General features: G+C 39.3%; 2 protein-coding genes across 2 annotated transcripts in view; one reads left to right on the top strand and one right to left on the bottom strand.

Moving 5' to 3' along the window:
• Positions 1 to 19,710, bottom strand: part of Bigmax (helix-loop-helix-leucine zipper transcription factor bigmax) — a 63,121-nt gene that overhangs the window by 895 nt on the left and 42,516 nt on the right. The gene's annotated exons all lie outside the window — the stretch shown is intronic.
• Hh (hedgehog signaling protein) overlaps positions 4,087 to 19,710 on the top strand; it is a 38,487-nt gene continuing 22,863 nt past the window's right edge. The window contains exon 1 of the mRNA XM_083106872.1: positions 4,087 to 5,831. Coding sequence (XP_082962998.1) covers positions 5,457 to 5,831 — 375 coding nt within the window. The 5' untranslated portion in view covers positions 4,087 to 5,456. The remainder of the gene's footprint in view (positions 5,832 to 19,710) is intronic.

Genomic DNA, 19,710 nt, shown 5'->3' on the forward strand with positions numbered 1-19,710 from the left:
GCAGGATGAAGAGGAATTTTCGGTCTGCTGCGGCTCGACGTAGAAAAAACAAGCCCCAAGAAGTCGACCACATCGAAGATTTTAAATCGAGACACGTTAAGTTAAATTTTAGACAAATTTCTCTTTTTAAGTGTACTTGGGCACAATACTTGACGAACATCACTTCCGTTTGGAAAAAAACAAATATTTTATGTAGAATGCATATAATACAGATTCCGCATATTCTTCTCTCTTTGAATTCAATTTATTATATTTTAAGTAGTCAGACGTTCTCTTTAAAAGCTATTTAATCTCTAGTTTCACTAAAAGCTCCTCTTTTAAATTTTTAACAAGCAGGAAAAAATATCAAGCTTCAAGAAGTCGACCACATCGAAGATTTTAAATCGAGACACGTTGAGTTAAATTTTGGATAAATTTCCATTTTTAACTGTGCTTGGGCACAATATTTAACGACCGTCACTTTGAAAAAAACAAATATTTTATGCAGAATGCATATAATACAGATTCCGCAAAGAATAGTTTATCAAAATATTCTTCTCTCTTTGAATTCAATTTATTATATTTTAAATGGTCAACGTTCTCTTTAGAAGTTATTTAATCTCTACTTTCACCAAAAGCTCCTCTTTTAAATTTCTAACAAGCAGGAAAAAACATCAAGCCCCAAAAAATCAACTATATCGAAGATTTTAAATCGAGATACGTTGAGTTAAATTTTGGATAAATTTCCATTTTTAAATGTGCTTGGGCACAATACTTAACGAACGTCACTTTGAAAAAAACAAATATTTTATGCAGAATGCATATAATACAGATTCCGCAAAGAATAGTTTATCAAAATATTCTTCTCTCTTTGAATTCAATTTATTATATTTTAAATGGTCAACGTTCTCTTTAGAAGTTATTTAATCTCTACTTTCACCAAAAGCTCCTCTTTTAAATTTCTAACAAGCAGGAAAAAACATCAAGCCCCAAAAAATCAACTATATCGAAGATTTTAAATCGAGATACGTTGAGTTAAATTTTGGATAAATTTCCATTTTTAACTGTGCTTGGGCACAATACTTAACGAACATCACTTTGAAAAAAACAAATATTTTATGCAGAATGCATATAATACAGATTCCGCAAAGAATAGTTTATCAAAATATCTTCTCTCTTTGAATTCAATTTATTATATTTTAAATGGTCAACGTTCTCTTTAGAAGCTATTTAATCTCTACTTTCACCAAAAGCTCCTCTTTTAAATTTCTAACGAGCAGGAAAAAACATCAAGCCCCAAAAAGTCAACTATATCGAAGATTTTAAATCGAGATACGTTGAGTTAAATTTTGGATAAATTTCCATTTTTAAATGTGCTTGGGCACAATACTTAACGAACGTCACTTCCGTTTGGAAAAAACAAATATTTTATGCAGAATGCAATTTATTATATTTTAAGTAGCCAGACGTTCTTTTTAGAAGCTATTTAATCTCTAGTTTCACTAAAAGCTCCTCTTTTAAATCTCCAACAAGCAAACTGTCCTCTTACCGTACATAAGAGACACTAAAGGAGAGCTTTACTATATAAGCTTTTCTATATAAGGAGAGCTTTACTATAAGCTTTTCTATATAAATTAATTGGAAAAGTCTAGAATCGATAAACCTGAGAAAATTGAGATCGAAAGTAGAAATAAAAAATCGACTCGAGTGTATTCACGATAAGAGAATCGATAAGAACCTGCGCTATCGGAATCTATCGAATATCGATCTAATATACGTGCACATATATATACACGAGCTGCGATTCTTATCGTAGTTTGGAGATTTGATGAATAGACGCAATAAAACGGATCGATAGCCGTGGTATTTTTTTATCGACCGGAGTCAAATATCACGGTCCAGCGCGACAGAGAGGAATCTTAATCACGCGGGAGAGGACCACCGACAATTCTCTCTTCGTCCACTTATATATTTTCTCACGAGAGATGCAACGATCTCCCTCGTACGAGGCAACGCCGCGCCGTTACTCGCACCTCTCTTGATATATATAGCGGAATTTTATTTTCGATCCGCGCTCTCTCTCGCCGCCGCGAGAGTCAAAGTGCCTCGTAACAGGATTATGAAATGTTCCGGAGTAGCGTTCCGCGCGGATGTTTACAGCCCGCGAATACTCGTTACCTTTTATTGCCGGCAAGTTTCAGCGATTTCTGGCATCGGGCCCCGCGTTAACGAGCGACATTTTATATTTCCATCGGGCCGTATTTCTCCCCCTTTCTTCGCGCGGTGAATTATTCTGTATTTTGGGGGTGAGGGGAAGTCAATCTCAGAAAATCAATCTTGACGACATTTTGAAATTTGTAGAGAAATTTGGATTCTATTTTACAGAACAACGGAATGATTTTTTTATGAATATTGCGGATTTATCTCTGCTGCAGAGATGCTTTTTTGCACCTGTCAAAAACATTTTTTATCTTATCTATAGGAGTTTTAAAATTGTACACTTTCCTCGAACAACAAATTCTGGTTTTTACTTGGTAAGATTCTACATTACCGTGTATGTAATTGTGATTTATTAATTTTTTCAATATTAAATATGATAATTGAGAGATATGTTTCAAATATTTATTAAAATTTAATTGATACAATCGCTTGTGAATGATTACGTTGCGTTTGCTTTATTGATATTACGTTTCATTAAAATATCTGAGTTGCAATTCCCCGAATGAACAAATAATAATTTTGCATGCTAAAGAAATAAATGTAAATTTAATAAACATGTTTATTAATTTTTCTTTAATATAAACAACAATATAATAAAGTATATAATAGTAATTCTACAAATTGCAGTTTTTGATATTTGACGAAACATGTATTATATCCCTGTTCCATTTCTTCTCTTCTATGACTTACTCGAGTTAAAATTTTACTTGTATTTTCATCTCCAATTTTCTCAGATTTTAGAGAATTTCGATAAGTTTAATTTTTCTACAGGAATCTTCTTTCAGGTATCTTAAAAATTTTTCACTTAGAAATTTTTAAAAGAAAAACTGTAAATTAAATCACTTCAAAAGACAGCGACTGCTTAAAGTATCAAGGTGGATGTTAGGATGAAAAGTAGGAGAAAAATTTCAGCTCGGCTAGAATCTAACAAACAAGGTATTTATATAAGCGATGACGAATGATTTCCCGAGAGACATAGGGATCGAGCTACTTTTTTTTCCAGTCGTACCACGCGTTTGTGTAGCCATCGTCGGAAAGCCGCGGGCACGTTTCGGCGCGACGTTGTGTAAATTCGGACGGGCCAATGATCAGACGCGTGTGTGTTCGGGAAAGATGTTTATTATCAGTAAACCGAGCTCTCTTTGCCGTATTCCCCTTTCTCTGCTTATCCCCTTAGCAGGAGGCTTAGACTTTCATATCAGTCGACATATGGCCGCGCTCGGCCTCGATACATTTTATCCGCGTCGTATAATCCGTCGCTTAATGATACGATCAACGGTGCTTAATTCGCCTAATTAGTTCCCGATGGCACGATAAAAATATTAATCGCGTCTCGATGCAAGCGATCGATGATAGCGCGCGCGCGCGCGGAACGATTCGCTCGTAGATTCTTCTTCGAGTGTTTGATAATGAATAATCTCGCGTCCACTTGCACCTGTCGAAAACACAGGAGAGCGACAAGTTCCAATTGTTGGACGCTAATTGCCATAATTTGCACAAATTGTCTCCATGTTGCGCGCGATACTACAGCCGGCAAAAATTACGCCATTTTTAAATGCCGGATTTGACGTCTTCTCGCGTGAAAATCTCCCAAGGTGCGAAAATTTCAAAATTATATACCGAAGAAAAGGACTAGTACTTATGATAAAAAGAAAACAGAGAGCGAAGAGAGGAAGAAGAAAAGGACGAAGAGTGCCTCCGGCGCACGGAGTATCCCTCAAGGTCATCCTCGCACACCTAGCGCGTTACTTTCGTCGCGAGGGTGTCGACACGTGCCTCGGGGAGGTAGAAAATCACGGAGAATCTTCGCAAGGAGATCTCGTATGGGAAGAGGAAGAGGAGGGGGAGGGGAGGGGGGAGGCTTACACAAGTAAGATAATCTTACGCGCTAAAAGAGACCCGAATCGAGCTGAACGAGAGGAAGAAGAAGAGACAAGGACGTACGCCGATAAAGAGAGGAACGAAGTAACAAGGTGAGACGGTATACGACGAAGAAGAAGCGCAGCCCGATCGTGCCGATAGTGGGGCAGACAAGAAACGTCGAAAGAAGAAAAATAGTCCAAGGAGGAGAGACGAACGAACGGACAACAACGAAGAAATGGTTCGCGAGAAAGCGGAGAGACAGAGGAGTCGAGGAGACGAGTAGGGAAGAGAACGAGAGACCGATCGCATCTATGAGGGAGAAAGCTAGAAGATCATTCTCCGAGTCTCTTTCTTCTCCTTTTTCCGTCTTTCCCTTTCTCTCGCACTCCCTATCTCTTCTTTCTCCTTCTCTTTATCCCTCCTGTCACGTGCACCTGTCTTCGTTTACCTGGTGAACGCCCCGCCCCGGCCAATCGAGGTACGGCGGGCCTGGTGACGTCAGTCACGCGTACCAGGAGGCCCTAGGTAGAGGGGACGAGATCATCCACCACCACCTTTGGAGGCCACGAGAGCCCCACGGGGGCCAGCGGCTAACAGCAGCCAGCGGCGGCGGTCTGGCCGGCCGTTTGCCGCGGGGTGGGGGCAGGAAGAGGGGTACTCTGGACCTGGCCAGGTCGCAGAAACAACGCAGGAGTAACCCACCAAAACCCATCCTATATTTCCCACCACGGTGGCTCGTCCGGAAAACGTGCGCCAGCTTCCGGACGGCGTTTCGTCCGAGTTCAGTCAAGTGAGTCGAGTCGCACATACGTCCTCTCGGACGACGACCGATCGCAGGGGGTTTCCGAGCGAGGAAAGACGGAAGTGTTGGCGCGTGCCGACGAGAATTTAAAGGGCTCTCGCGGTGTCGATCGTTGGAGAGCGTCGGTCGATCGAGCGCGAATCCGATGTAAAATCATTCTCGGGATGTCTCTGGGACGTGGAGAGATTTTCCGACTCGGTACCATCGCGACTCGATGATATCCGGTAGGATGTCCGCGCTGTGACAGGTAGGGCGAGACCTTTCCCTCCGAATCGTAACCTCGCGCCGATTCTCACCGGATCGCTCGCGTCCCGTTTCGGGGGTTCTCCCGGTCGCGCGCATTGTGATTATCGACGCGACTACCGGGGATCGCATCGGTGGTAAAAGAGTGCGTGCACTCGGGAGGGGTGTGTGATGCCCTGGTTATGGTTAAGCGTGAGTGAGGTCAGTGGCGAGAGGCGGAGAGGAAGAATCGGTTGCAGAACGTCACCTACATCGTTGCCGTCGTCGTCGTCGTCGTTCTGCCAGCCGTTCTGCAGACGACGAGAGTAGTGACCGCGCAAGGTCGACCTCGAGGCAGAGGCACGCGATTATGGTGCACCATCGTCATCGTCGCCGCGGCCTCCAGGCGAGCCACCACTGCGCCATCGGGAGACGTACGTGCGTCTCGCTCCTCCAGGTAATCCTGCTGATCCTCGGCCTCTGGCTGCCCTTGTTCGAGAACGGCGCGCTGGCGTGCGGGCCTGGTAGGGGCGGTGGCCGACGGCCGGTCGTGAGGAAGCTCACACCCCTGGTCTTTAAGCAGCATGTGCCAAACGTCAGCGAGAACACCCTGCCGGCGAGCGGCCTCGGCGAGGGACGGATATCTAGGGACGATTCCAGATTCCGAGATCTCGTGCCCAACTACAACTCGGACATTGTCTTTAAGGACGAGGAGGGCACCGGCGCGGATCGTCTCATGACACAGGTGAATTCGCGCGCGCGATTTTTCCCTTAGGTTTGCGAGCAAAGGCGCGAGTAGACGAAGAAGCCGTCCTCCTTCAAAAAGAATTAAAATTCAGGAAAAATTGCACGTTTATTTACACTCGTAAATTATGCGTCAGTTGTTCCTTTCGCATATATAAAAAAAATGCAGAAATTCTATTCGTCGCTATTATTTTAAATCCGCAGTGATTTTTATCACGTGTGATTTAATTGGATGAATTATTGAATAAGTCTGTAAATAAAATCGAGTATATATATAATCTTTAATCTTGTATTAAAACGTTGCTTATCATCTTCACCTACTTGCGTCTTTCGTTAATTATCTGATATGTGACGGATAAAGCATGATGTATTTACTTTAATCTTTATCGCAACCGCAAATAAAGTTAAATAATCTTTAACTATAATCAAGATTTCAGTCAAATCTAACTAGGGTAAAGAAAATTGATATCAACAATATTAACAATCTTGAACGCAACCTGTGTACTATCGTTTCGGATTACGCTCTCTCTTGTACAAACAACAATTCGATTCCGCACGTGACTTTACGTACTCTCCGGTAGCAGAGTCGTACTTTAAAAGTGTGGCAGCTATATAATGTCACGCCGATGATAAAACTGCGTCAAGTTGCGATAAAGACGGCCGTCCTTGAGGTGCCCGTCGCGCCGGTGAATCATCCTGCGAAACGACACGGCGTTTACGAGGGATATTACACCAGCCGATCGATCGGTCGATCGCGTTCCGTCTCATATTAATTAAAGTGACAATCGGACGCGACGTTATCGGGACGCCATCGGGTCTCATCTTCCTCTGCTTTCTCGTTGATTTGCCTGCGTACAAAAGGTGGTGAAGGATGATCAGAAATTTCGAGGAAATGAGCCAGTAATTTCTCCCTGTCAAAGATATATATAGCCTCGTTTTTTTAGAAAAATTAGTCTCTAATATACAGGAATTTTCTTCTCCTTTTTCCTATCCCATTACTCTCTATCTTATCCAATGTAGCGATATTTTCTGCATATCATTATCCATATAAACGATACGCAATATATTACAACAGTATTACGACGTGATATACAATGATTTATACCGATAAACGGCTGTAACACGCGCGCATTGAAGATTACGTAGAGCTCATGTAATTGAAAGAAATCATTATTGCAAGAATTGGGAAGAATTAAAATTGCTTTTATTCTATTATTTTCTACTGAAAAATAAAAGTTAATAATGATCATGAAAGCGATCCACAAGAATTCTCATCACATTTATCATAATTCTAATGACGTTGATTTTTCTAGCAATATCTATACAAATTTCGTCGATACTAGTATTTTAAATCTTATTAAATCTTAAAATCTTCATGTCATCAACATTCAAGAAATAAATAATTCAAGAAATTTCTATGTTTATTGAACTTCTATAATTTTGAAAATCAACATCTTATGTGAGATAAACAATGTGTCAAAGTAAGAACTTTTCCGCGTATAAAGAATAATAAAAATATTCGTAAATTTAGCTATTTTTTAAATGTCGCAAGCAGAATTCTTTGTTCAAATACTTTCGAAAGTTTATATAATTTTTTTTACGAAAGTAAAGAAAAATCGACTTTTTGCTGGTCTTTATCTTCCACATCCTGATCTAATATATATGCAGATGCTTATAAAAATTGTCTGCGTATAGCGGTATACATAATCGTAAATGCGTTTATGCGAAATGCCTCGATGATGGCAATTTCCGATATATCGATCGAGTGTGCGTCTCCTCCATGAACAAGCGCGCGAACATGCGTTATTACTTTAATCCTTGTCACCATACTCCGGGCTGTATGACAAACTGGCTACTGCACATCGTTAAAACGTCGGCAGGTGATTCACGCGAAATGCTAGCCGCGTGATAAGCGTACTCGATCATACTCGTTTTACTTGCAAGACAAGATCGATGATTTATAAGACGTTACTTTAAGCATGATTTTTCACTCGCTATCGATCTCGAAAGGCAAAAGTATATATTCTCGACATTTTCTTTAATAGTCAGTTATTTCCTCTAACTTCTTCAAAAATCAATAAAGAAATTGAATAGATTAATGTGTATGATAATCAAATAATTCTAAACATCTAATAATCTATTAATTATGTCTGTCAATTATTCATTATCTATTAATTCTAAATATCTAATGTCTATTACTGCTTTTCAATAATAAATTGATGATCCTGTTGGAATAATCTTTTTTATGAAAATTTGTTCAACGTCGTTTACGCTTGAAATTTAAAAATGATTTGCGATACTGTGGATATCTACAAATCGACAGGAGAAAAGTTCGATCGCGGATCCGTCGTCACCTTTAGGAAACAAAAGACCATTCGAGGTTTATTTCCATGGACCACTGTGGCTCCATTAGTGCGTTTTATTCATGCATTTTTTATCGATGTTTGCCTTCCACTTGGCGCCTCCGCGAAGCGTGAAACGATTCTCCTAACTCCGGACCCGTTGTATTCCAATTTGTAAGTCGACATCGCCGCGTCGCACAAAAGGTGGTCCAGGCGCCGCGGACCAGTGGTGCTTAAGCGAACAAAACCCCTGAATTCTTAAAAGCTTGTCTTGGAAAATATCCAAGTGTCCCATTTAATCACGAATTGTCAGCAAATAAGAAATCACGATGGAGGAATGCGACAAGTGGCGATATTTCTTTAATCAAAGCGATTTTATCGCAAACGCGATCGAATATTTTTCGCGTCGAAACGGCCGTTTGATATTCTTCTAGAACATTTTACATCTTGTTACATACACAAATTATATACTTACACATGTCAAAATTAATTTAACGTTTTCGAGAAATGCTGAAAGGCCAAAATAAATTTTTGACTTTTTCAATTTTTAATATTTGTTACAATAAAATAAAATAAAATGATTTTATAGATAGATAAAATAATAATATTTTCTGTGTATTTGATATGATATAGTTTGACATCAAATAATTGTATCGACTTGTAAGAAATTGAAGGTTTTTTTTCGAGCTATTTATATGACGATTTCATGCGGTCGATATATTTGACACGTCTCGTTGTATCACAAAATCAATAGACGGCAAAGAAAAAGAAATAATAAAAGATTCCATAAATATGGGTTCGAAGATATATATGTGGACATTGCTATACAAATGCTTAATAATATTTGTAATCGATTTTCCGTGATAAAATTAAAGAAAAATTGCGAGATCTTTTGTTCACACAAAAGCCTTTTAGATATCGTTGTGCTTCGTGCTGGTTGTCGCACTGTGTAAATTTACGACCGAGGTGAAAATTCGAAGAGTAGACTCTTTCCTGGCCTCGTATTTACTCGGATTTCGCATAAAGGGCCGCCTTTTTATCGGCTACACTGTAAGACGAAGGTTGGACCGGCATCAAATCTATCACCCCAAACGCAGCATTTTCACTCGTTCAAATATTACCACAAGCCTCTCTTGCTAGTCTTTGTTTCTTTCTTTCTCACTGTTGGATGATACACGTTGTGTTTTTGAGAGGTACATCGCAGGTTGTATTAGGACTAATATTTTATGTATGAGCTTTTCCTTTTCTGAAAAGCCGACAATCAATTTTCGAACAGTCAATTGGCAAAACCGATTCTCGACTATTTAAAGATCGCATCTAAAAACTATTGGTTTTAACGAATTGATCCCTAATTTATTTCCTTACAAGAAGTTCCAAAAATTCTATTTCATCAATTATGAATTATCTATTATTCGTATGCCATTTTAACTCTCGCAATTTAATTATCAATCTTTAGACACTAGCTGTATGTAAGTCATTGATAATAAAATTAAAATAGAGGAAATAAATGTCATAAATGCAGCTTTTAAATTATTAACAAATTCACAATTTACAAGACGGTTTTATAACAATCAAATGCATTAAAATAATACACGATATATTTAGATAAATTTAGAAAGCCGTTCTTATTTCTCCTCGCAAAAGAGAAAATTTTTAAAGTCTGACAATATCATATTCGACATTTTCTTGCAACATCAATTATTTAACATAAAAAATATATTTTTTTTTATTTTTTAATGACAAACAAAAAATTTATATATATAATATATTTATGACACAAATATATTTATCCGACTTGTGTCTGTGAAAGGATTTAGCGAAGCGATATGTCTTGCGCAGGCATCGATGTCTCTCGAATAGAACCGCGATCCGTCGGTAACTCGCGAGCTTTCTTATTACACATCGCATCCATAGATCTCGAAACGGAAGTAGCAATCACAAGAAATAATCCGGACGCAAGCAAAAATCTCTCTTTGAAAACATTGAAAAATGCGTTAGACTCTCGATAATTTTTATTCATTCAAAGATAACGACTAGACGATCGTGTGTTAAAACTTTCATGAAGCATAAATCAAATAAGATGTTTGCTTTCGCAAAGCTTAACAAAGTGATTAATTATCGCCTGCAGTCAGAGATTTTCTTGACGCAACAACAATTACACCTCCACTAAATTAATTTTTATAACATCTACAATTTAACGATGAATTTATGATAATACTTAATGAGAATAACAAATATCATTACCATAATCTCTTCCAAAGTATTACACGTACCGCGTATAATTAAATATCCTACAATATTTCATACATCTATCGCTAAATATGGTCGCTGATGATTTTACTGAACCTTCACCCCGGAAAGAGCGAAAATCGAGGCTGAAAGTTATATGGCAGTGCGTAAAATCTGGGAAGAAGGTACATAAATTGATAAAATATCTGAAAAATCTTGAATCCATCTGGAAGCAACAGACAAAAGAATAAGCTTGAAAATTGCGCTAAAAATGTGCGTCCGAAGAAACAAATCACCGAGAGACTCGTCCTTCAGTCCGGCTGCGTCGTCCAGCTGCTCATCCTCGTGACCAGCACGACTAGCAGCCGTCGGTCGGAATAAATAGGGAGAAAAAGCGCGTATACCGCGCGCCGACTCTAAGTGATTGTGGGTAGTTTTATGGCGGCCATAACCGGTGTTTGGTTTAGCGCGTTAAAGCTCCCCCAATTACGGCAAATAAACCTAATAGTCCGCGCTTCTCGTCCCTCTTCTCGCCCCGTCCTTCTTCTCGTCCGATCTATATATTTGTACATGTATATATTTCACACGAAACTCGGTTTTCCCTCTCTCTTCGATTTCTCCTTTCACCGAAATGCTTCGGGAATTCGTTTATCCTTTTTACTTTGCATAAATCGCAGAGGCGATACAAGACTCATCAACTGATATTAGAGATAAGTTAATCTTTGACACGATTTGCTTCGTATTGTCATTTCACCAGGAAACTGAAACGCGCGATAAGAGAACGAATATTGTTACAATATTTATGGCACTGAATCCTTAAATTCGCGAGTGCATTGCGAAAGGTATAGCAAGCTCATACGGAAATATGGCGTTTCGAATCGCTCGCGCACTGACTTGCGGCCGGTGTCTGATGACGACGGGATGACGAGCCGTGTAATCCGATAATAGACGCGCGTGACGGCACTCTCTTGGTGATACGCTCTTATAACGCCGTGATCGAAATCGCGTTATCTGTTCACTATCGCGGTTATGGCGTTCATCTATTCTCTTGCATCGCGAAAGGAAATCTTCCGCGCTGCGATTTCAGCTTTCTTAGAAACTGCGAACGATACAACTGACAGATATCGTAGAAAACTAATACATGGACAAATGGATTATCTTCTTTATCATATTTATATATATCAATTGATTGTACTCATGACTTATATTTTTAAAAAGTTGTCTAAATCTTATGCGATAATCAAAACAAATACTTTATGTACTTATTGTTCAAAAATATCACAATTTTTATTTTGAAAATATTTTACTTCTTTTTCTAATTGTTTATGTCACATATATATAATTAAAATCCATCATAAAGTTTTAATTCGCGATATCCAAAAGAAAATTATTTTGCTATAAATCCAAATTGATCCATCAAGAAAAATCTGTTGTGCGAGATTTAAATTATAATATTTTAGGAACACGATAAAGCAAGTGGCTTTAGAAAAATTCTAAAATGCATCGTGTGGAGAACAAAACAGATTTACTCGGAGTATGAAAACACATCGTATATAGTTGACCATAAATTTACGCGCGTGAAGAATTTTTATTCTATTATTTGAGAGCCACTGCATCGTAATAATCGGTTAACGCGATAATCGACCGTTGTTGTGAAAAGCGATAAACGGCTGGGCTTTACTCTCTCGTATTCGCATAGCGCGTACGACATTATCCCGCGATCGTATCGATTAAAAAAAAGAAGAAAAGAGAGAAAAGAAAAAGCGCTGATTACAGAGTTCTCGCGCGAGAGATCGACCCACGCGCGAGTCCGATAATAATTCACTTGTGCTACAGCGACGAAGAAATGACTGAAAAAAATTGAGCATTCATCATGCCGTGTGATACCGGTTAATTCACACACGCACAAACGCACACACGCATACAATGATATCCCGCGGCCCCCGCAAAAATATACAAACGTGCTTTCGCTATAAACGATCGCGCGCGCGACCCGAGAATTTATTTATCGGCCAACGAAATAGGCGTCCGCAGTCTATTTGCTGGCGGACAATAGCGACGATTTACGCAGCTGCGCTTCATCGCATTATATTTTTTTTTGGGACTCTGATGTCGATGACGTACATAATTTTTTTTAGTTGTACGTATGTGTATTACATGTGCAATTTTTTTTTACTGTATTAAAGAAATCTTACCAAGCTAATTTGTCTCTTTCTTTTTCTCTCCCGAGCAGAGGTTAAATTTCACCCGATTAAATCGCTCGCGCGTAAAATGTTGGCGTTCGATAAAATATAAACGCGCTCAAAGTTTCGCAACCGCGGTACGCGCGATATTCTCTCCCTCTCCGATGTTACTTATCGCCGGCTGGCAGGTTTTACTAATGCGAGCGCAGGATTAGCGCGCTGCCTCTCGAAGAGGCCGCTCAGCCTCTCGCGTGCGCCGTTATCCTCTCGCGGGCATAACCTCGTAAATCCACGAGCATTTGTTTCCCGCGCGTCCTGAACGTCGAGGGTTACCTCCGTTAACCCCGATGCGATCGTTCATGCCTTTACAGCGACAAATCGCTCTCCCTCCTCTCTCTCGATTCCTTTCTTCGTCTTATATAGCAAGTCCGGAACGCTTCGAGGAGCTTGGATCCTTCTTCTCCTTTTTCAGGATATTTTTAATCAGTTGTTAATTCTCTTTCACAAATAGGCTATTGCCTTATTTCTTCATCTATCTTATTATTGTTTCGACGTTAAAAATGTAAATCGCCTCTCAAAGTCGACGAGTCCTAATTAAAGCGGCTCGCTCGACGTTCCGAGACGCGAGAACAGTTTTACATCGCATATATATATGTACAGAACCAGTTATATAGACTTGTGTCCACCGTAAATCCGCGTCCTTTTTAGAGAAAATGACTTTGACTGCTGCAGCAGCGGTATTCCGGTGTTTCCATTGCACTCGGCTATCATCATCATTATTATTATCATCATCATCATTATTATCGTCGTTCCATTCTGATGGAAACTCATCAAGATTCATCCGTCACAACGTGTATAGCGTTCAAGGCGGAACCCGTTAACAGGACGTGTCATCGGGTCTCGCCTACGCTTCGAGATATCTTTTCGCGCGCTGATTGTGAGGACATGGATTTATTCCAACTAGGCTACACGTTATTATAAATTAACTCGATTGAATTATAGTATCTTCATCAAATAGAATAAACTTGGTAATTACAAATTACACGGAGGAATAAATTTATCATCGTCTTCACGTCGTAAAGTAAAGCTTCATAAAATTAGATCGCACTATTGATGTCTGCATCGCTGACCAAATCTTTCGCACTTTAGTTGAGGGATGATGAAAGCGTTGGTCTCGCACGGAGCGATCTCCGCAGAATGATTCTACGCAAATTTTAGTGTGAACGATGCTTAAGTTGGAAACCGCAGACCAGCATCAAAGGAACGAAAGTCTTACTGGCGTCTCTCTTTCTCTCTTTCTCACGCGCAGCGTTCGATTATGTGTGGGATAATGCGGCGACAACAAGAAAGACGAGGAGAGAAAGCGATGGAAGAAAAAACAGTCAAAGAAAGAAAGAGAGAAAGGGAAAGAGAGAGAGAGAATGGGGGGAGAGTAAGGAGAGGAGAAAAGTAACGAGCGAAAGGAGAGAGAAAGAGAGAGAGACGTAATCTGGTTGGTCCACTGATGGTTTCAACGGGGAAAGGATGAAGGAAGGGCCGAGGGCCTCCAAGCCGGCCGCCATAATGCATCGTGAGAAGTGTGCATGAGGTCAAACGGGTCAAAAGAACGTCATGGCGTTGCTCGTCCTTATGGCGGACTTGCTCCGCGTGTCGAACGTCGCCCAGCCGCGCGTAACACCGAGAGAATTTCTGCGGTACCAGACCACGAAGACGACTTCATCGCGTTCATGCCGAACCGCGAATCGTAAAAATCACCAACGATCGTATTCGCGTCCGATGTATCCGACCGCAACAAATCTTTAGTGCACACTTTTCTGCATTTTAGAAGAAGAGCGTTTCGGAAAAATTTAGAAAATTGTCTTCGCACGTCTCTACAGACTGTTATTATGTCCTTAAAAAAAAAAGGGGGGGGATTGATCGATTACGGTTGTCAAAGAAATTTGCTGCGCGAGAAAGAAAATACGGGGTGGACCGCGCTGTAAAGTGATCTTGCCGACCACTTCCTTCATTCGCTACAAGCGAGGATCCGATGACCAGTTTGAGGTCGGCGATGACCGACGTGGGAAAGGATCACCGCCTGGGTCTCTTCCTCCGGACCCCCGGTTCTCCCGCTTCTTCTCCTCCTTTTTTTTCTCCACTCGCCGCGCACGTCAACCCCGTATAACTTATCAACTTATTGCCTTCTTTAACACCCGCGACAAAAGGCTAAAATTATCATTCTGTAACACTGTAATCCGTGGTGTAATAATGGGGAGAGTCTCAAGGTATATTTTAAATTAATTTTAAAATTTATTAAATTTAGATAAAAAAGAGAGAGAAATTGACAAAAAGAAAACAAAATAATGAAGCAGTTTTCTCTCTCTCTTTTTCTCTTTTCTGACTTGTTTATCTCTACAATTAAATATAGAATCAACAAAAACATAAGCTAAAGACAGAGTCGCAAAAGTATTAATTAACGCCATAAAGGCTAATTCTAAGACGAGCGAAAATTGAAAATTGTCTAAAAATACATACGCAGGTAAAGTTATGGCCTCTATCTTCAAGTGCAGATCTGCGTGATCCTTGAAAAGGCTAGCTTACGAACCACTTTGCCTCCGAGTGGCACCGCCAGTAGTCAAAGAAACTTAATCGAATGAGCCTTGTTAACGTCACGAGAAACACGAGCGCGCAGTTAATAAATAAACAAATAACCCTGTGTAATATGCGTATGAAGCACGGCCATTGTGCATTGTATAAGAAAACGCCGTTCTCCCAGCGGTCGCACAACCTCATATCTGTCCCTATGCATTGATAAAGGGATATGCGAGCGTGCAGAAGCCCTACAGGCACGCGCAACGTATCTGTATGATTTAAAATAGCAATTATTCTACAGCTGTTTGGTTGCTACATCTAATAATGAAAGTCTACCTGCCTTTATCTGTGATTATATATTATATTAAAAATTCTCAAACTTGCTAGTCGATGAAGAATTTTTAAAACAAAGATATGACTCTTTGCTCGTGATCGTATTGTCCCTGGTTAGACAGTCCTACGACTGTTGCCTCCCTTAAATGGATTCCGACGCGATGAAGATCTGGATCGATTCTCGATAACGAGGAGAAGAAAAACCATCCCTCTCTCCCTCCACATCTTTGTATCGACGAGGCGCGTTTTTCTCGCGCGTTTTCACGAATCACGATCTCGCCGATGTTCTTATTTTAAAGTCCGCCGCGCGGTCCAAACTGGATTTAATGACGCCTTTGCGGTTCCCGGTAATTAATCGCGACCGCTGCTCGCGACTTATTTCCTTTGCGGGCGTTTTATTGCTTCCCTTCTCTCCCCTCCCCCGCCTTCACCGACGGTTTACGACGATGTCGTACATTTATCGAAGGCCATTCTCACGTGGCTCTCCTGGTCCCCCTTCCCCCTCATCAATGCAGTTGCGAAATTTCGCAAAACGCGGTATGAAATATATCCATTTCGTCCTCCCCACTCCTCCTTATATTAGATACTCCTTTTACACGCATGTGTAATATTTAATTCGGTATTTAATTCGGTGATTCTGCCATTTATCACGTGTGTAGCGGCATTATCTGTTCCTTTTCCTCCTGTCGTGTTTCTAAATCGAGCAAATTTCACGCTCTCGCTCTCGCCGGTTTGTCATCCGCCCTTTGGTGCATCCTGTATAAAGCTCGAGCGCGGTTTATGGCTCGCGCGTGTTCGGCGTAGGTGGGCAAGTAGGAACAAGCGGCGAACAACGCGCTTATTCAAATACATTCAATTAATTTCCATAGGACGACAACAATGGCTCCCACGGCCGTGTAATCGTCCCTGCATGCGCCTTTCCTGGGATCTCTCGCGATGTCTCGGGAACCCCTTAAGAAGAAACTCGACGGATTAGCTACATCGAAAATAATAAATTAATAAATAATTAATTAATCTAATACATTTCGAGATCCAGGAAGTTGACAGTGCGCGAAGCGCACTTTTAAAAATAATGTATAAATGAGTTAAAGTAAAGATTTAGAGTTTGTAGAATAATTTAATCCCAAAATCGTGTAAAAATATCATTTTAAATTAACTTTTTTATAATGACTATAAATGACGATATTAAATATTTCCCAGTCTTTTATTTATCCCGTTCGCGATGCATTCTTCGTATCGAATTAATGAACGAGTCGATCTTTTTTCGCTGCAAAACGCAAAGAGGGAGAAAGAAGCGATAAGTGTAACATCGATTCCTCGAAGAACTAGAGAAAATTGAGAATATAAAAAATTTAAAAAATATATATATATATAATTGTGTGATTAAGATATTTGATATTAAAATACAAAGTAAGCAATGACAAATATCAAATTATATCATGTATTTTGCACTCTCTTCTATTTTGAAATCACAAAGTAGTATTAGTTTTCTAATCTTCTAAGATATTAATGCACGAAGGCGCGAAAGATAGAATGTAATCTTTGCTTTGCAAAATAGCACTTTCCCGACAAACCTGTTCTATTCTTGACCGTTTAATGGGTTCTGATGCAATTGCTGTAGTAATTTTATTATAATCACTTTAATTCATATTTTCAACACGATGTTGTGTGTATAATCTATCAGGTGAATGTAAGTATATTTACAAGACCATTATGTCTACGATGTCGACTTGTATCTTCAAGCACGTTGTCCCAATTATAGATTCCTCGACGGGTTTCGCTTAATGAGAAAATTCGCATCATCACTATTTTTCTTAAACTTTTTCTCCAACTTCTTCATTAATAATTAATTTACTATCGATGCGAAATTACAATTAATTAAATAACTACATTTTTTTATTTTTGAAATAGAAAGAGATGGAAGGAAAGGAGAAAATAAATTTACGAAAATAAATTCCATCTATATTTATCATAACATGTTAAAATGATTCAATGTTGATATGATAAGCTGCACAATGCTCGTTAATTTGTAATTATATTCCCTTTCGCGTCTCGTTATGTGCGTAATTAGTTGCACATTCAAGAAACTGTCCGCGAAGGGGGAAAAAAGGCGACGCCTTTTAGAGATAGAACAAAACAAATTGAAAGAGGGGAGAAGGGGGAGAGTGATCCAGTGTAGCAAGCTGTGAATGGCTGCGCCCTTGGTCGGGAGTGGAGGGCTGCGAAGAGGGGCAGTTAATTAATGGGGCGGCAACCGACCACTTCCCTTACCTCACATACACGTTTTTTATCCTCTATACCGCCTTTTTCCTACGCGGCGCGTGTTTTCTACCATTTTTTTTTATTTCCATCATCTTACACGTTTTCGAGAAATTGATTTTTTACGTGTTAATTGGCAAACATCGAGAAAACGATTCGATAATAATTCAAATTATTATAGGAAAATTCGAACTAGGAAATCTTGTGTAATAAAGATGGAAAGATAATTAATTTTTTTTCCAATTGTCTCTTTTATTCATTTCTATAAAATCATGTCTACTCGAATTATAATTGAAGTAAATAGTACGTTAATATCAATATCATTTAAATCGCATATAATTATTTTTTAGAATGCGTTTCGAAAATCCAGATTAAATTTCCGTTTTTACTCTATCCACTGTATAAATTGATACTTTAAATATTAGAATAGCTGTTAAATAAATTTCTATCCTTGTACAATTAGATTACCCCTAGATTGACTCGCTTGTAGGCTCAACGATATGAAGCGCACGTCTAATTTGCAACTTTTTACAGCTTTCTTCATCTTTTCCCCATCGTTTCCATTTTCATCTCCCGTCATCTTCTCACATCGACTCCGCTCGACCGGTTCTGCGCTCCCGGAGCAATAATAAATTTCGCGAGAAGATCGAAGTGCCAATCACGATCGAAGATACAAATGGGAGTACGAAGCACGTGTCGAATCTGCCGTTTTTACCGGCACCTTTACTTCATATACTTTACACTGTGTATCAGCAGCCCCTGATCTCCCTTTCCTCTCCCTCCTCCCTCTCTGCCCGCTGCTCCTATCTTCTTCTTCTTCTTCTTCATCGCGCTAGGACCGGTTTTGCGGCCATCATCTTCGTTCCCATAATAAATTTTATCGAAAGATCCGCCGAGTATCGATCGTGATAGAGGGTATCGGAGCGGAAGTATTAAATCTATAGAGTATTTTCTCTTGATTTTTTCTCCATCCTTACGTCGCACGCGCACATTATTATCTCTTTTTCATATCACGTCGCGATAATTGACCTTGTTCATTCGCGATGTATATATATACTACAAGGTGTCAAAATTACGCGGAGAAGAATTCGTTTTCGCGATTATTCTCTCAAAATTTTTACGCAGCAATTCAACAGAGATTCGATGAAGGATTAAGGGAGATTTTTACCTGGATTATGATTTTTCAGAATCGCGCGTTTGTATCTCGATTATGCGCCCCCTCGATATCAGTCGCGGGGTACGAGGGGCACGCGGGGGCTCCCATCGATCACTTCGTATATCGTAGAGGCATTAAATTGGCACCGTTTCGATCGCCGACGCAGATTATCCGACATAAATCTGTCCCGTGAGCGAATTATGAGGCAGGGGCGTAAAATTATGCATCGAAATTATGATGTCGTTGGATACAATTAGCGAACGTATAGTCGAATCATCGTTATACGTGCGATTTATATGTGTCAACAAATATATATCTTGTTGATGTATATCGACCAACATCAGAAATCTGCAATTGCGGAATAATTGCACGAAAAGAATATTACTCTTCTGTTATTCCCGATAAATCGTTGAGGAAAAGTTACATTTCAGTTAAAAGTGTAGCACTACAAATCAATGAAATCTCACTGAATAAATCAGTTAGTAATAATGATATTTCAATCAGTAATATTTAGAAATATTTATGTGTCTTATATTATAATATTATATATGAGATAAAAATTTATAGCAATATATTTTGTTAAAGCTGTGAATTTAATCAAAACTTTTATTCGTTTTTTGTAGGTTTATCCCATTTTAAGAAAATATAATATGTATATAATTTTGAATCCTTGAATAATTATACATGTTTTATTCCAGATATGTGTAAAGGCTTCTTTAAAAAATAATGGCAATTGAAAGTAAAGAAAAAATTTCAAAAATTACTTGTAAATATATACGATTATTACTGATTTTTCAGTGAAATCTT

This window comes from Camponotus vicinus, unplaced genomic scaffold, assembly GCF_025532165.1.
Source record: "Camponotus vicinus isolate PSW18456_S1 unplaced genomic scaffold, iyCamVici1.0 SCAF_8, whole genome shotgun sequence".
NCBI lineage: Eukaryota > Metazoa > Arthropoda > Insecta > Hymenoptera > Formicidae > Camponotus > Camponotus vicinus.